The 14,807-nt window shown below is 49.9% G+C and overlaps 1 protein-coding gene across 1 annotated transcript; it reads right to left on the bottom strand.

The window, feature by feature from the left end:
- Positions 1-3,049: 3,049 nt before the first annotated feature.
- On the bottom strand, positions 3,050-9,310 carry KLHL35 (kelch like family member 35). Its single transcript, XM_050914722.1, has 6 exons — positions 8,395-9,310; positions 6,305-6,489; positions 5,613-5,731; positions 4,931-5,119; positions 4,067-4,255; positions 3,050-3,238 (listed from the first exon to the last, which is right to left on the bottom strand). Exons 1-6 carry the CDS (start codon positions 9,282-9,284, stop codon positions 3,050-3,052), a joined length of 1,761 nt encoding a protein of 586 aa, XP_050770679.1. The 5' UTR covers positions 9,285-9,310.
- Positions 9,311-14,807: the final 5,497 nt, after the last annotated feature.

The following is a 14,807-nucleotide window of genomic DNA, read 5'->3' as shown; positions in this document are numbered from 1 at the left end:
ACCTCAAGGATGGTGCTCCCAAAGCTCCTCTGATGCTCCATCAACAATATATTTTTGGAATGCCATGAAGCAATATGCACAAATGAAATTCCCGCAGCAAAAACACTTAGGAGTCAAGGTGAATATTTATTTCTAAATAAAACCAAGATAAATTCCTTCCCTAACCCTCCCGTGCATGCCCACAGCTCACAGCCCTTACAAAATACAAACACATTTCAGTGGTACAATGAGTTTCAGGACCAAGAACGAGGCAAACGTTTTAGTATCTATGCCACAACTTCCATCACCATGTTACACCTATTGCAACACACCGCACATGTCAAAAGCACATGGGAAAGCTGACGAGAATATCTTCTACCCTTTTGAGTGCACTTACTTCTCTACAGGAATAAGATGTGAAGTACAGCAAGAGACTCCCAGGAGGCATTAGGAAAATCAGGAAAGACTGCGGAAAGAGAATTTGTAAGTGCAACTGGAAAACTCTTCCTTTTTCCTATCAAGGCTATTGCTATGTCCAAATACATTACTATGCTCTTTTCAAGAACAAAGATCCGCCAGCAGCCAAGCGAGACACGTCTGTGTTCACAGCCCTATTCTATGTACCTTAGGCAAGGCAGAAATTTGGCATGAGGACCATCCCTTTTATAAGGCCTGATTCCTCGCGATGCTCGCCATCCTCAGCTGAGCAGACTTTGCTCAATGCATGCCCTTGGAAGCTCTGGGTGCGCTCATTCTCTTGGAACACCAGCAGCGTTTTCCAAAGTGCAGACCAAGAGGAGGGACATGCTAGTGGGACAGTCTGTGGAGAATTAAGAACCTCCTTGGCCATGTGAATCATGGGGCGAGGTGGAGATACTGGGTCCCAAGCCACACACTTTGAAGGGGTGCCCATACCAAAGCGGTGAATTGCTTAAGGCACAGGGGAACAGTAAGAGAGGCAAAATTGGGGAGGAGGGATGGACTGTGATTTGTGGTCCTCAGGAAATCAGGCTATAGGAGGATAAAGGTCTCTCTGGCCCTGAAGGCTATCACAGCATGGGTTGATGTGCTCACGCTTTCTTTTGTGCCAGTTTAACTAACTGAAGAAAAGGTGCCAGTTTCTCCTGAAATCTCCATTCCCATTAAAGACCCAACTGTGGATGCAATTTGATTGCAAATAAAATTGCCTTTTACCAGCATGAATTTGCTTTTCTCTCCTCATGGGAATAACCTATACCAGCATTGAATCTCCTTATATTGCTTAAAGGACACATTGTGCTGCTCATGATCTGATAAAAGGGCTAACCCACATGCACAGGCCTGAAGGAGAATTTGAGGCTGAGAACCCCAAATAGTGCAACCTTGATGAACAAAATGGCTATGATAGCCCTGAGACTTTCCAGACGTGACGATGAGGAGCATAAGGTGCATTTCATGCAATGAAACACCTTGCTTGTCGCTTGGGCATGGAAGAGCACACATTTCCTAAAGAGAAGAGGAGATCAGCGCGCCCCGGTTACAGCCAATTTTGGTTCTTCAGCAGGGATTTCTTTTTGCCATGTTTCACAGCTAAGCCTGATATCATCACGAAGAAGAGGTGAACTTCTCAGAGTTGACAGAAAACAGAAGTACTAAAGAGGACCACATAAAAACCAGCTATATGGGGGAAGCAGGCAAAAACAGGAGGTTTAAGACAATTAAAAGGCCCTGAAAAGGGGAGTATCTGGGCCAGCGGACATCGTTGTTTCCTCTACTTCAGGAAGAAGTCATCATTGGGGTGAGGAAAAGAAGGTGCAGAGGAAACAGCAGCCAGCCAGCAGCCTGCTGTAGAGGGGTGCACCCTGCAATGTACAAGTCATGGGAGTTTTTAAGAGACCCTACTCTACATTTGGCAGCAACTAAGTCCCTAGTTGAACAACATGAACATTTACATGGAGCCATCAGAAATTACCAGTTGCAGTCATGGACTAAAGACACTGACACCAAAAGCTATGGCTATTCTACCAAATCAAATGTGCTCAGGATCATTTCTAGACCTGAGACCAACTGGCTTGGAGTAACACAGTCTGTGTAATCAAACGCTTGCCCTCCAAATGAGCTGCGCATTCAGGCTCCCAGGGACTCTGTATCAAATCTGTTAAATATTGAGCTTATTTTAATACTTACTAGCATACTCCAGAGACAAAATGAGCCAGATGTGATTCTGTGGCTACTGTGCTTCAGGTCTTCATGCTTAATTCCTACACGTTAACATTCCCCCTACCTCTGCTCTCTGAAGAAGGAACTCTTGGCTACACGATTCACTTGTCCTCTCAATGACAAAGACACAGTGAGACAGCAGTCCAACCACAAAACGTGTATGAAAAGAGACAGCACTCCGTGCTTCAGGGGAATAGACCCTCATACAGCATGTGCAGAATGGAGTCAGAGCTTGGACTATTTAACCTGGCTTTTGGAGGTTTACCGGAGAAATTTTCTTGGGATATCGGCTTTGAAGTCTCAGTCTCAGCTCTCCACTGTAATGGGACCAACTGTTCATGGACGTTAATGACCATTTAGGTCACCACTGTGCTTTGACACAGGGTTCTACAGAGCTAAATGCACAAATATCTGATAGCTTTAGCTAAAGAATTGGATCCTGTAACTGTAATTGTTACTGCAACAGTCTTGGGCGTCAGAAAGCAGCAAATACCTGTCCTTGCAGGACAGTGACCCTCTGTTGCAAATGTAACAGAAAACTGTAATCTACAGCCAGGAAAACCTAAGTAAAGGTCAAATTCAGTAGTTCCAGGGGCTGCAAGGCTACCTGAATCCTACTGTGGCAAGGTCTGCGATGCAGCTTCACACAGCCCAGCACCCTTTCATCCTCTCACCTAGATCAGCATCAAAGCCATTGGCGTCATCAGGCCAGGAAAAACAAAACAGAGGCTGCTCAGGGGCTGGCTGGAGCACATCTTCTTCAGTGGCTTGTATTCCCTGCACAAAGGTGAGATGTCTGTCCAGATGCTGGGTGGCCACTGTCTCAAGGGGAGGCTCTGGGTGGGAGGTGGACGCAGTCGGAGCCCCGTGGTCATCTGTTCATGCGCTGCAGGATGGTCACGCAGCCGTGATAACTGGTGCAGCGCTGCAGCGGCGGCTGCTGCTCCACGCTCCCCGTTACCGGGTCGAAAGTGAACGCTTTGTCCGTACCTTCCCCGTTCTCGTCTCGGCCACCCAGGATGTAAATCTTCCCTCCGCACACCGTCAGGCCGCAGCTCTCCTGGAAAGCAGAGGGAAATCCCAAAAGCTGAGGAGCAAGCGTCCAGCTTTAGGCAACGGGGCTGAGCAGGGGGGTGAGTCATTACAATGGGCTCAACTCTCACCTGCCCAGCAGAAGGGAGCAAAAGTAGGTCAGGTAAGTAAAGTCTGGCTCTTGAGGTGCTGCAATCTTACTGTTTCAGTAAGAGTTTAGGCACTTGAAATGCCTGAAGCCAGTGATGGGATCGTTGCTGTTTCTGACAGTCCCCCAGACTCACAAGCACACCAAGAGACCCAAGAGCCAGCCAGCACCTCTCTGTGAAAGCCACTTATAAGGGTGCACTGACATGGGCATTTTAATTCAGAGCGGGGCGAGCTGTATCCCATCATTCCTCTTCACTGTGCCACGGCTCACATTGCAGCACGGCTTTGGAGTGCAAAACCGTGATGACACTAAACGAAGATACACTACCACCACCAGTCCATGTTGAGTCCACAGACCAGACTAGAGCCAGCGTAACCCTCACCCTGAAACACATAGTGTGGAGAACAGGTCCTCAACACCAATGGTTTCACCCTGCAGATCCACTCCTCTGGCATTAGGAGCTAGTGTAGACCCACTCTCAGCAAGAAAACTTGGGCTTGCTGTGGGAGAGGCATCCTCCAAGCAGTACGGACACCGATGGTGAGTACATATATGTTTGAGTTGCTCTACAGAGGTCACGTTCACATGCTCAGAGCCAAACCCACAATGTATTTTCCTTGCCTTCAATCTCAGCAAAGCACAGATGGCTCCTATTCTAGAGAGAAAGGGAAGGCTCAGAGCTTCTTTCCTAAACCTCTTCCTTACCAGAGGCCCGGGGAGGGTGGCCACTTCTCGCCAGCTGTCTTTCCTTGGATCGTAGCTGAAGATTTTGCTGAGGAGTCCACCTACAACATAAATGATGTTGTCCAAGCAGACGGCACTGATGCACCTCTGGTAAAAAGGGGTGGGAGACAGGAGCGTCCACTTGTTGTCCTCTGGATCGTAACACTGGACCTGGGAGGAGAAACGCAGCTATGGGAACATGAATTTACCACATCTCCCTGCTTGGATGAAACTGCTATTCACTAGAAATAAAAGCGCATGGGGACAGAAACATGGATGGGAGCTTCAACACCCAGAGACCAGTGCAGTGAGCAAAGGGATGAGGAGTTCTAGCATTCCTTCTTGCGTTCAAGTCTCCCAGACAAACTACAAGCCCCCAGGGTGGCTGTCCTTGACCCAGACAGCACATGGCTAAGTGTTCAGAGATGGAGCTGAGAAGTACTGATGGGTCTTCCTGCAGCTCAGGAGACCAGAAGCACCGTGTCTGGCTTGCAGAGGTCTCCTCCAGGCAGTTACTACTGTTGCTACTTATCTGAAGTGAGTGCCCACAGTGTCGGAGGTTTGTTCCTGTGGTGCCTCAGGGCTGACCAGGCTTCAGAGCAGAACAGGCTCTACTGAAACCATGCCTAATATACTGTCAACTCCTGACACCTTCCCTCTCTGGTCCCTAAGTCTCACTGGCTTCCATTTAAATGTATGACTTCTCATCTTATTATAAGGGGGCCTTCATTAGTCTTCAAAAAAAAAGGCACCCTTGTAGCTTAAGGACAACCCCATTTCCCTCCACGTTCCCTGGCAAACCTTCTTTTTTTAGGTCTCTGTCCATTCTTGATGCCCCAGCAATACCTTGTCGGTGTTAGCGGTGTCATCCACAGCACCGCCCAGCACGTAGAGCTTGTTCAGGCAGGAGACCACAGCCGCCGAGCTCACAGCTTGAGGTAGCGGGGCCAAGGTTGACCAGCTGTTGGAGAAGGTGTCATAGCACTCCATGCTGGAGAGGCGGTAAAAACCATCAAAGCCTCCCACAGCGTAGATCTGCCACAAAAGGAGCAAAGCAAGCCGATTAGAAACTCCTGGACTCACCTAATGGGCTACGCTGTCACGGCGTACGTGAGGGGAGGCTAGGACTTGGCCAGAAGGACAGACACCAAGCCACGGCAAAACCTTGGGGTTGGACTAGATGAACTTTAAAAGTCCCTTCCAACCCAAACCATTCTATGATTCTGTGAAACACCCCACACTGTATAGCTTTCACCCAAAGACTTAACACAGCTATTGCAGAAGTCTTGTACCATCTCATGGTAGATCTTATTGCTACAACTTCATTTGTGACTACTTCAGGTGAAAACACACACCCAACTGAAACCAATGATGTCATGGTTATGTCCTAGTTGTTCTCCCTTCAAAACCATCTCTAAATGACCCAGAAGACAAACACACACTGACAGTTTCTCGTTGTACTGGGCTGCAGGAGAAGTGGGGGACAGTGCTCCACATGGCTTCTTCCAAAATTCAGGCCATTGCCTACCTTGCCCTGAAGTGTTGCCATTTTGTGCCTCCATCGGCCCTTCTGCAGACAAGCAACCTTGATCCAGACGTTCAGCTGGGAGCTCAGCACCCAAACATCGTTGCTGCTGATGTGTCCTCCTGAAAAACAGAGGGACGGAGGGCTGGTATGATCCCAAGGACAGGCCCATCACCTCACTACACCACAATATTGCATAGTTCCTCCATGCAATGGAACAACTTAGGCCAGAATGCAGTTATTGAGCTATGGCCATGTAAACTCAGCTTCCTAAGGGAGATACCATCTGGACTTCAAGGCACTTGTTATACTGCTCCATCTCTTATACAGAACTCATCTGATAGGCATTATATTTTAAGTGAGGGACAGGCGGGAGACTCTGATGTTTTAGGAAACCCTGTCTGACGACACACACCAAAACCAGCTCATTCCACAGCCAAACACTTTTGACAGATGCCCAACAGGAAGGAAAGGTTTTTTAATACTGTCATCCTTCCCCTCAAAGGTGAAATTGTTCCTTGGGACAACAAAATCCAAACCACCTAGGGATAAACATCACCAGGAAGCGACTTTGCTCCAAAGCTGAGATGCATGTGAATGAGTCCTAGTGAATAGACCTAAGGAGTGGCTGTCCAAGCAGAGGTCTTGCTGTTCTTTGCAACCAGGAAGGGACCATCTGGTCCAGAGTATCTCACCTGATATGTACACATCGTTCTTCAGTGTGCAGGCAGCAAACTCTGACTTGGTGTAGCCCGGCACGCTGGAGAGGGCTGTCCACTGCCTGCTCTTTGGGTGGTAGAGGTCTGTGAAGGGCAGTTTCAGAAGGCCTTTCTTATCGCAGCCCCCGATGACGATGATGACTTCTGCCAGCTCCATGAATCTAGTCCATGAAAGGCATGGGTAAGTCCCTGGGCCAGGCTACTCCTTTCCATCATCCCTCCCATCCTATCTAGGACATTGGCAGCACGGTCCCGTAGATAGGGCAAGGTCCTCTCCTGCATCAGCTACTGATTTTCTGGGCAAATCGTTTCACCCCTGCACATTCCCTTTTGTCTGCACAATCAAATCAAAGGCACCTCCTAGCTTAGGTGGGAAGGGGTCCAAACTGCATAGGGAAAGAAAATGGGAATGACCTTTAGAAGTCCCTCATGAGATTGCCTCCTGCCACTCACCCTCCCCCTTCCAGCACAATCGAACCTAATAATCCGTAAGGCACAGCCACGAGCATGGAAAGCTGTTCCTGGCAGCCTGCCTGCGGCAAGCTCTCTGCCTGGAGAGAGAAGTGTTTCCAGGAAATCTCTCTCTCTCTCCAGCCCTAATAGCAGCGAGCAGACGAGACAGACAGCAGGGGAAGGAAAATCCTGCCAACTAGTAGGTGGCAAGAGAGGAACGGCTCTGCAGGAGAGGAGGGGAGAGGAAGGAGGAGGGTGAAAGAGGATTTGAAAGACTTGGTCCAATCCCCAGCTCTGCCATGGTTTGTGCAAGCTGAAACAATTCACTTAAGACCCAAGCTGTAAAAGGAGGGAGGTAAAATGTGGATGCTGGGGGGTGGGATTTATCCCCAGTGAATTTTAGCTGTTTGTGTCCTTGAGGAGATCACCATGGACCCTGTTGTTGAGCAGTTCTGTATATAATAGCCTGTTGTGGTATTCAGCACAGAGAAGGTGTGTCAAACCATCTCTTCCACCTGACAGAAACATGCCCTCAATGCCAGGCTGGGGCTTCTGAGATGCACTGGGGCAACCCCCGTCCTTCTGCCCACTGAGCGGCAAAAAAACCCTGCACTCCTTGGGCTGAAGAGCAGGAGAGCACAAGAACCTGGCCCTGCAGCCCCGTGGTCATGGGTGTCCTCTGGAAAAGGATGGGGAGCCTTGCAAACCAACTCAGTTTGATATGGCAACCCAGCCCAGAGCAGAGGTGTCCATCAGCACTCTTACCAAGCACACCCTAAGGGACCTGTGGCACCATGAAGGTACAGCAGAGACTTAAAATGTGGCTAGTCAAATCCAAACTTCACAGTCACAAAAAAGGTGCAGATTTTTACACACACCCAACCCTAGAAATCACTTTTTCTTTGCCTCCTCCACTTTACACTGGCAGCTACCTGGACCAGCATCTCTTTATCTTCTTGCTGTTCATCAATAAATCAATGGAAAGAAAAAAAGAAAAAAAAAAAAATTGGGGATGCCTAGGTAGCCACCTGGACAGTAACTGCTTTTTTTCCCTGAACATTAATTCCTGAGCCTGCAGCAATGCCTTTGAGCCAGGCATCACGCTGACGGCCAGGAGGACTGAGACTGGTCCGAGCCTTCCTGCTAACAGACAGCCTGAAGAAGGTGGGAGAGAGACCAAAAGAGGTGAAATGAGAGCAGACCAGTGGCAGAACTGGGAATGGAAAACAGGTCTCAACCCAGTGCTCTACCCATTAGTGAAAGCAGATAGAAATAAAGAGCTACAAACACCCCATCCTGCCCATAGTCTGGACACGCATCTGGATAGCATCATTGCACACCCAGAGCAGCGTGACTAGAGCACTTCTTGCCAACAACAACAACAACAACAACAGAAAAAAAGCGTCACATGCATTAGTATAAATTTCACAGGAATCCTTTAAGCCAGGCAAACATCTCCAATGCCTTTCTTTTGGAAACAGGGAGGCCAAAAGAGAAGCAATTGGAGGGAAAAAAAAAAACAACAAAAAAGAAAAAAACCCCAAGAACGCCCCTCAAACTTTAACATCCATCAACTTAGGCCATGCCAGTCTAGAGAAGACACTGTGTTTTACCTTCTGGGCCTCGATCGTAAAGAGCTGACCTCATTCCCAAGGATGTAGTACTTGCGGGCCTCGTGCAGTAGAGGAATGCACTCCTTCGAGTCCTGGATGAGTCCATCCATTTCCACCTTCTCCAGGAAGTAGGTGGGGTCGAGCAGGGGCAGACGCACATGCTCAAGGAGGTCCTTCAAGGCTCCCTTCCTGGCAGGTATGTCATGCCGAACCCAGCGCATGACTGCTTCAAAGACCACTTCCTCCTTGGGGACCACCAGCTGTTCATCGGATAGATATTCAACCAGTTCCTTCACACCCATCTCCAGGAACTCTTCATGACACGACACCTCCACAAAGCACTCCAGCATGAACCTCTTGCTCTTTTCTGTCAGAGACGCAATGGAGAATGAATCAGCAAACTTCATGATGCCCAAACAATTGCATGGGTGAAGCTGGCCTTCAAGGAAGGTGACACAAGCATCTCTGAGCTTGGAGATCTGCAGCAAGTCAGACAGTTCCAAGATGCCTTCAACGTTGTCCTCCTGAATGATGATGTTCCCCCCGTACATATAGTCAAGAAGGAGAGACATAGTGGACGCAGATATCTTCTGGATGTTAATGATATCCTGGTGGCCTTCCTTGAGATTGCCACCAAACATGGCCCGGAAATACGTGCTGTTGGCTGACAAAGTGGCACGGTGACAGGGGAATTCTTGTCCATCAATTAATAGCACCACATCTGTGAAGATGCCGCTCTGCCGGTAGGAGTTCAGTGTCTGGAGGATTTGCTCAGCATGGCAGGACCCACTGCAGAGCTTCATGTGCAGCTTTTCTTTGCCCGGGTCCCGCGTCGTGTTTTCCAGGCTGCTTGTCCTGAAACTCGATTCTTCTTTCATCATTCGATGCATCCTGATTGCGAAGCAGCGAAGGAGAGAAGACAACAGCACACTATTAAAATATCTGACTGCAATGTCCAACACCATCATGGTTTCTGCATCTTCCTCGGTGCCATGAGGAAGTACAGATTCCAGCCAAAATATAATCAGACTCTGCCCCTTCATCCACACATGGCTCCTCCTCAGTAACCAACATTTCCTCCAAACCACAGCACAGTGATGGGCACTACGATATTTCCAATCCAACCCCATCTCGGTAGACAAACTTCTGCTTTTGGGAGATGTTTCTTCTAAGGCAATTGCTTTGCCTAACCTATGCTATACTACCACCTCGACACCCTTTCCTTTCTTTCTGACATCTCGCAGCTCTTATTAACTGGTTTCCCCATCCTCTCAAATGCAAGCGCTCCACAGTACAGCCCAGCTGGGAGCAATGCAGTATTTTGACTTTTTCTATCCACCATGTTTCCCCAGATGTCTTATTCCAGGCAAAAATCCAGAGGTAAGGACGTGAGACAGAGATTTGCCAAAGCTAGCTATGACATGACCTGCCCAAATGCAGGGGAGATGCCTACATCTGACATACCTTTCTGCTAGATTTGTTCTCCAGATTATTTTAAATCTTTCCTAAAGGACTTCATAAAGTGATAGCAATGAAGCGCAGCAGACTTCTCTCATCCGAGCTCTAACGGTTCACAGTTCACACTGACGGCGTGAGCAGCAGGATCCATCCCTGTAGGACAGGGAAAGCCATGTGCTCAGCCTGGAGGCTGCAAGTAGCTGCACATCCAAAAAGGTGATCCCTGCTCAAATCGGGGGGGGGGAGGCAGCCAGATCACCTCTGTCGTGGTTTAACCCCAGCCGGCAACTAAGCACCGCGCAGCCGCTCGCTCACTGCCCCCACCCAGTGGGATGGGGGAGAGAATCGAAAAGAAAAAAAAAAAACCTCGTGGGTTGAGATAAAGACAGTTTAATAGAACAGAAAGGAAGGAAAAATAATAATTATGATAATAATAATAATGACAACAATAATACTAAAAGAATTAGAATATACAAAACAAGTGATGTACAATGCAATTGCTCACCACTCACGACCAATGCCCAGTCAGTTCCCAAGCAGCGATCCCCCCTCCCAGCCAACTCCCCCCAGTTTATATACTGGGCATGATATCATATGGTATGGAATATCCTTTGGCCAGTTTGGGTCAGCTGTCCTGGCTGTGTCCCCTCCCAACTTCTTGTGCCCCTCCAGCCTTCTTGCTGGCTGGGCATGAGAAGCTGAAAAATCCTTGAGTTAGTAGAGACACTACTTAGCTACAACTAAAAACATCAGTGTGTTATCAACATTATTTTCCTACTAAATCCAAACCACTGCGCTATACCAGCTACTAGGAAGAAAATTAACTCTATCCTAGCCAAAACTAGGACAACCTGTAAAGAGTAACCCCTGGGGAGAAGGGCCTCTGAGTGCGGAGAGGGGGTCTGAAAAGCAGAGGAGCATCGTGGCATTGAAATAGTGACAAGAATTGACTGTCTCTGACAATGGTGAGTGAATCAAAGACCCCAAACCCTCAGCTACTGCCTCGACCGTCCTAGACCCACTAACAGGTTGGCGCTGCCCCATTTCCTCCGCTTCTCCCCAAAAGCCCGCCCTGACCCATCACTGTTGCACAGACCCAGATACTGGGGGGAAGAGTGAGGAGGGGTTTGAACCTGGGTCTCCCTGCCTGTGCCCGACTGCTCTCACCAGCTGGATGTTTGTGCTGGTTTTGGCTGGGAGAGAGTTAATTTTCTTCATAGTAGCTGGTATAGTGCATGTTTTGGATTTGTGCTGAAAACAGTGTTGATAATTCAGGGATGTTTTCGTTACTGCTGAGCAGTGCTTACACAGAGTCAAGGCCTTTGCTGCTCCTCACCCCACCAGTGAGTAGGCTGGGGGTGCACAAGGAGTTGGGAGGGGACACAGCCGGGACAGCTGACCCCAACTGACCCAAGGGATATTCCATACCATAGGACGTCATGCTCAGCATATAGAGCTGGGGGAAGAAGAAGGAAGGGGGGGGGGGGGGTTGTTCGGAGTGATGACATTTGTCTTCCCAAGTCACCGTTACGCGTGATGGAGCCCTGCTTTCCTGGAGATGGCTGAACACCTGCCTGCCGATGGGAAGTGGTGAAGGAATTCCTTGTTTTGCTTTGCTTGTGTGCGCGGCTTTTGCTTTCCCTATTAAACTATCTTTATCTCAACCCACGAGTTTTCTCACTTTTACTCTTCCGATTCTCTCCCCCATCCCACCGCAGGGGCAGTGAGCGAGCGGCTGTGTGGGGCTCAGTTGCCGGCCGGGGTTAAACCACGACAGTCCTTTTTGGCACCCAATGTGGGGCTGGAAGGTTCGAGATAGTGACAGATTTGATGGGAATGTGGTAGATTGAATGTATAGCTGTCATTGCTGTTTAGCTATTTATCGACAAGCTCCTGTGCTTGCCATGGGGCTCGCTTGCCTTACCGTAAATTAGAGCCTAGTGCTCGTTAGTGGCTGCTTTTCACTTTCGCTGCTTGCTGAACTGCCACGCTGCTGTCATCTGACTCTGCTGTGCCTGGGAACGTTCTGATAACAGCAACGGCGATGCGCCTGGGCTGGCAGATGGCCAGGGCATCGCTGCTGCTTCTGTGCTGCTGTACTGGACAGGCTGGAACTCCAGTGTGAACTCGAGGCGAGGGGACTGTGACCTGTGGGTGAGTCCATGTGGGAGCAGGACACCCCGAAGGGTCTGAGGCCGAGGATAAGCCCATGCCAAAGCAGGCACATCTCGAAGCATCTGTGGCCGTGGTTGTCTGTGCCGCAGCAGGTAAACCTCTGAAGGGATTGTGGCCCAGGGAAAAGTCCACACTGGAGAAGGTACACCTCGAAGCATCTGTGGCTGTGGGTAAGGCCATGCTGCAGCAGGTACACCTTGAAGCATCAGTGGCTGTGCATGAGGTCATGCTGGGGCACCTCAAAGCGTGTGGCCGTGGATAAGCCCACGACAGAGCAGGTACACCCCTGGAGGGACTGCAGCCATGGGTAAGGCCACATTGGAGCAGGTTTACATCTGAAGGGACTGTGGCTGTGGGTAAGGCCACGCTGGAGCAGGTACATCTCTGAAGGCATTGTGGCCCATGGAGAAGGCCACGCTGGAGCAGGTGCACCTCAAAGTGACTGTGGCTGGGGATAAGTCTACGCCGCAGCAGGTAACCGCTGGAGAGACTGTGGCTCACAGATAAGGCTCCACTTGGAGCAGGTACACCCCTAAGGGACTGCAGTCCTGTGGATAAGCCCAAGCCGGAGCAGGGGCAAGGGGAGGAGTTCATTGCAATGTTAAACCCTATGGTCTGGTCCGAAGGGACCAGGGGTGGAGACTGTAATGGAAATACCTTTAAATTGTTGTAACCCGGGATTTGAGTTGCATGTTACAGGAATTACTACAGCAGGAACCACCTGAGCCAAGGGAGGACAAGCCTTACAAGAAGCAGTGCCAGTGCAGCAGTGACCCGAGCTGAGCTGGCTTTGGTGCCCAGTAACTCCACACAACACCCCACCTCTCCTGTCCTGAGTGACCGCCCGAACAGGTGGAGCCCAAAGTCATGGACTAAATAAACTTAATGGACATTTTGTGGACATTTCTGGACATTTTATGGACATCTTACAAGGGTGGTCCATAGACTAAGGGAATGATATCTGCGTATTGTATCAAAGGATGGAGATAGGAAGGAGGGTGGTGGTTAATGAGGATGTATTGGATAGCGTGGGACCTGAGCATGACGTAAATGGTATGGAATAAGGGGTGGATGTTTGTGCTGGTTTTGGCCGGGATAGAGTTCATTTTCTTCATAGTAGCTGGTACGGGGCTAGGTTTTGGATTTGTGCTGAAAACAGTGTTGATAATTCAGGGATGTTTTCATTACTGCTGAGCAGCGCTTACACAGAGTCAAGGCCTTTGCTGCTCCTCACCCCACCAGCGAGGAGGCTGGGGGTGCACGAGGAGTTGGGAGGGGACACAGCCGGGACAGCTGACCCCAACTGACCCAAGGGATATTCCATACCATAGGACGTCATGCTCAGCATATAAAGCTGGGGGAAGAAGAAGGAAGGGGGGGGGGGGGGGGGGGGGGTTGTTCGGAGTGATGACATTTGTCTTCCCACGTCACCATTACACATGACGGAGCCCTGCTTTCCTGGAGATGGCTGAACACCTGCCTGCCGATGGGAAGCGGTGAATGAATTCCTTGTTTTGCTTTGCTTGTGCGCGTGGCTTTTGCTTTCCCTATTAAACTATCTTTATCTCAACCCACGAGTTTTCTCACTTTTACTCTTCCGATTCTCTCCCCCATCCCACCGCAGGGGCAGTGAGCGAGCGGCTGTGTGGGGCTCAGTTGCCGGCCAGGGTTAAACCACGACAATGTTAAAGAAAAGGGGCACAGCAATGCCACCACCTGTGTTTTAAAAGCATGGCAGAGAGTCAGCACCGCTCCTTGAGTGGGGGTACCAGCGAGGGCCATCAGCAGAGCACTCCTGATCACAGCTTCTACCATGGCCAGGCAGGTTTTAGATTGCTTTTCTAAGGCTCTGTAACAGCAAAGAGCCTGTTTGGCGGGGGGGCTCATGCTCTGCTCTTAAGGGCCCCCCAAGTCAGGCTCTGGACCTCACCACAAGCCTCTGGAGGGGGCACAAGTCCCCACTGGGTCACAAGTTACTAGACATCAGTGGCTTCGTGGTGTCCACACACTCCCTTGCAGGAAGGCAGGTAGCACATCCCTTGAGGAGGATTACCTTGAATTTCTCATGAGTCAAAATCCCTGTCTTAGCTCTAGTCCTTCATCTCTTTTCCTACACCTGCACCTCCCGGACAGCCATCGCGTCTGACCACAGACCCCAAAGGTGCTCAGGTTCTCCCATGCTCCAGAGGACACCTCCTGGCTGCACCTGCACCAGAGCAGCTCTGTGTAGGACAACCAAATCTAGTCCTCAGGATCTTCACCCTACCAACCCGAGAAAGCGTCACGGTATCCTTTGTGCCTCCAGAATCCCCCAGCAGCAGGGAAAACACCTCTGCCCGTGCCACGGGGGAGCTGCAGAGACCCAAAGAGCGGTGAAGCAGCATGACAAGCCCTAACTAAATATCTAAGAAATCCTGTGGGCGTGGGTGAAGGCTCTAACCACCCCGAACACCACTGACGGGTGCGCAGGGCTGTGTACAGAAGGGAACTGCCATTAGTCACTTCAAAGTGATTTAGAGAAGTTACAACAAAGGCAGCTCTCTGGAAACGCCTTTGCAAAGAGCACGGCGGACTCCACGTTTCGCTGGCACGCGCGGCTCCAGCCAAGAAAGAAAATCACATCTATATCCCCACTTCTCTCCCTGATCCACACACGTTTCCAAGCGATCGGGGTCACGCACAGCTCCGCACGGCTCAGTGCTGGGAAGAAACAGCCCAGGCTGACCTCCTTACAAAAAGACACCCCCCACCCCTCCCCAATTAATCCAAATTCCCTTCCC

Source organism: Gymnogyps californianus, chromosome 1, assembly GCF_018139145.2.
Source record: "Gymnogyps californianus isolate 813 chromosome 1, ASM1813914v2, whole genome shotgun sequence".
Taxonomy (NCBI): Eukaryota; Metazoa; Chordata; class Aves; order Accipitriformes; family Cathartidae; genus Gymnogyps; species Gymnogyps californianus.
This window is presented reverse-complemented; position numbering and strand designations above follow the sequence as displayed.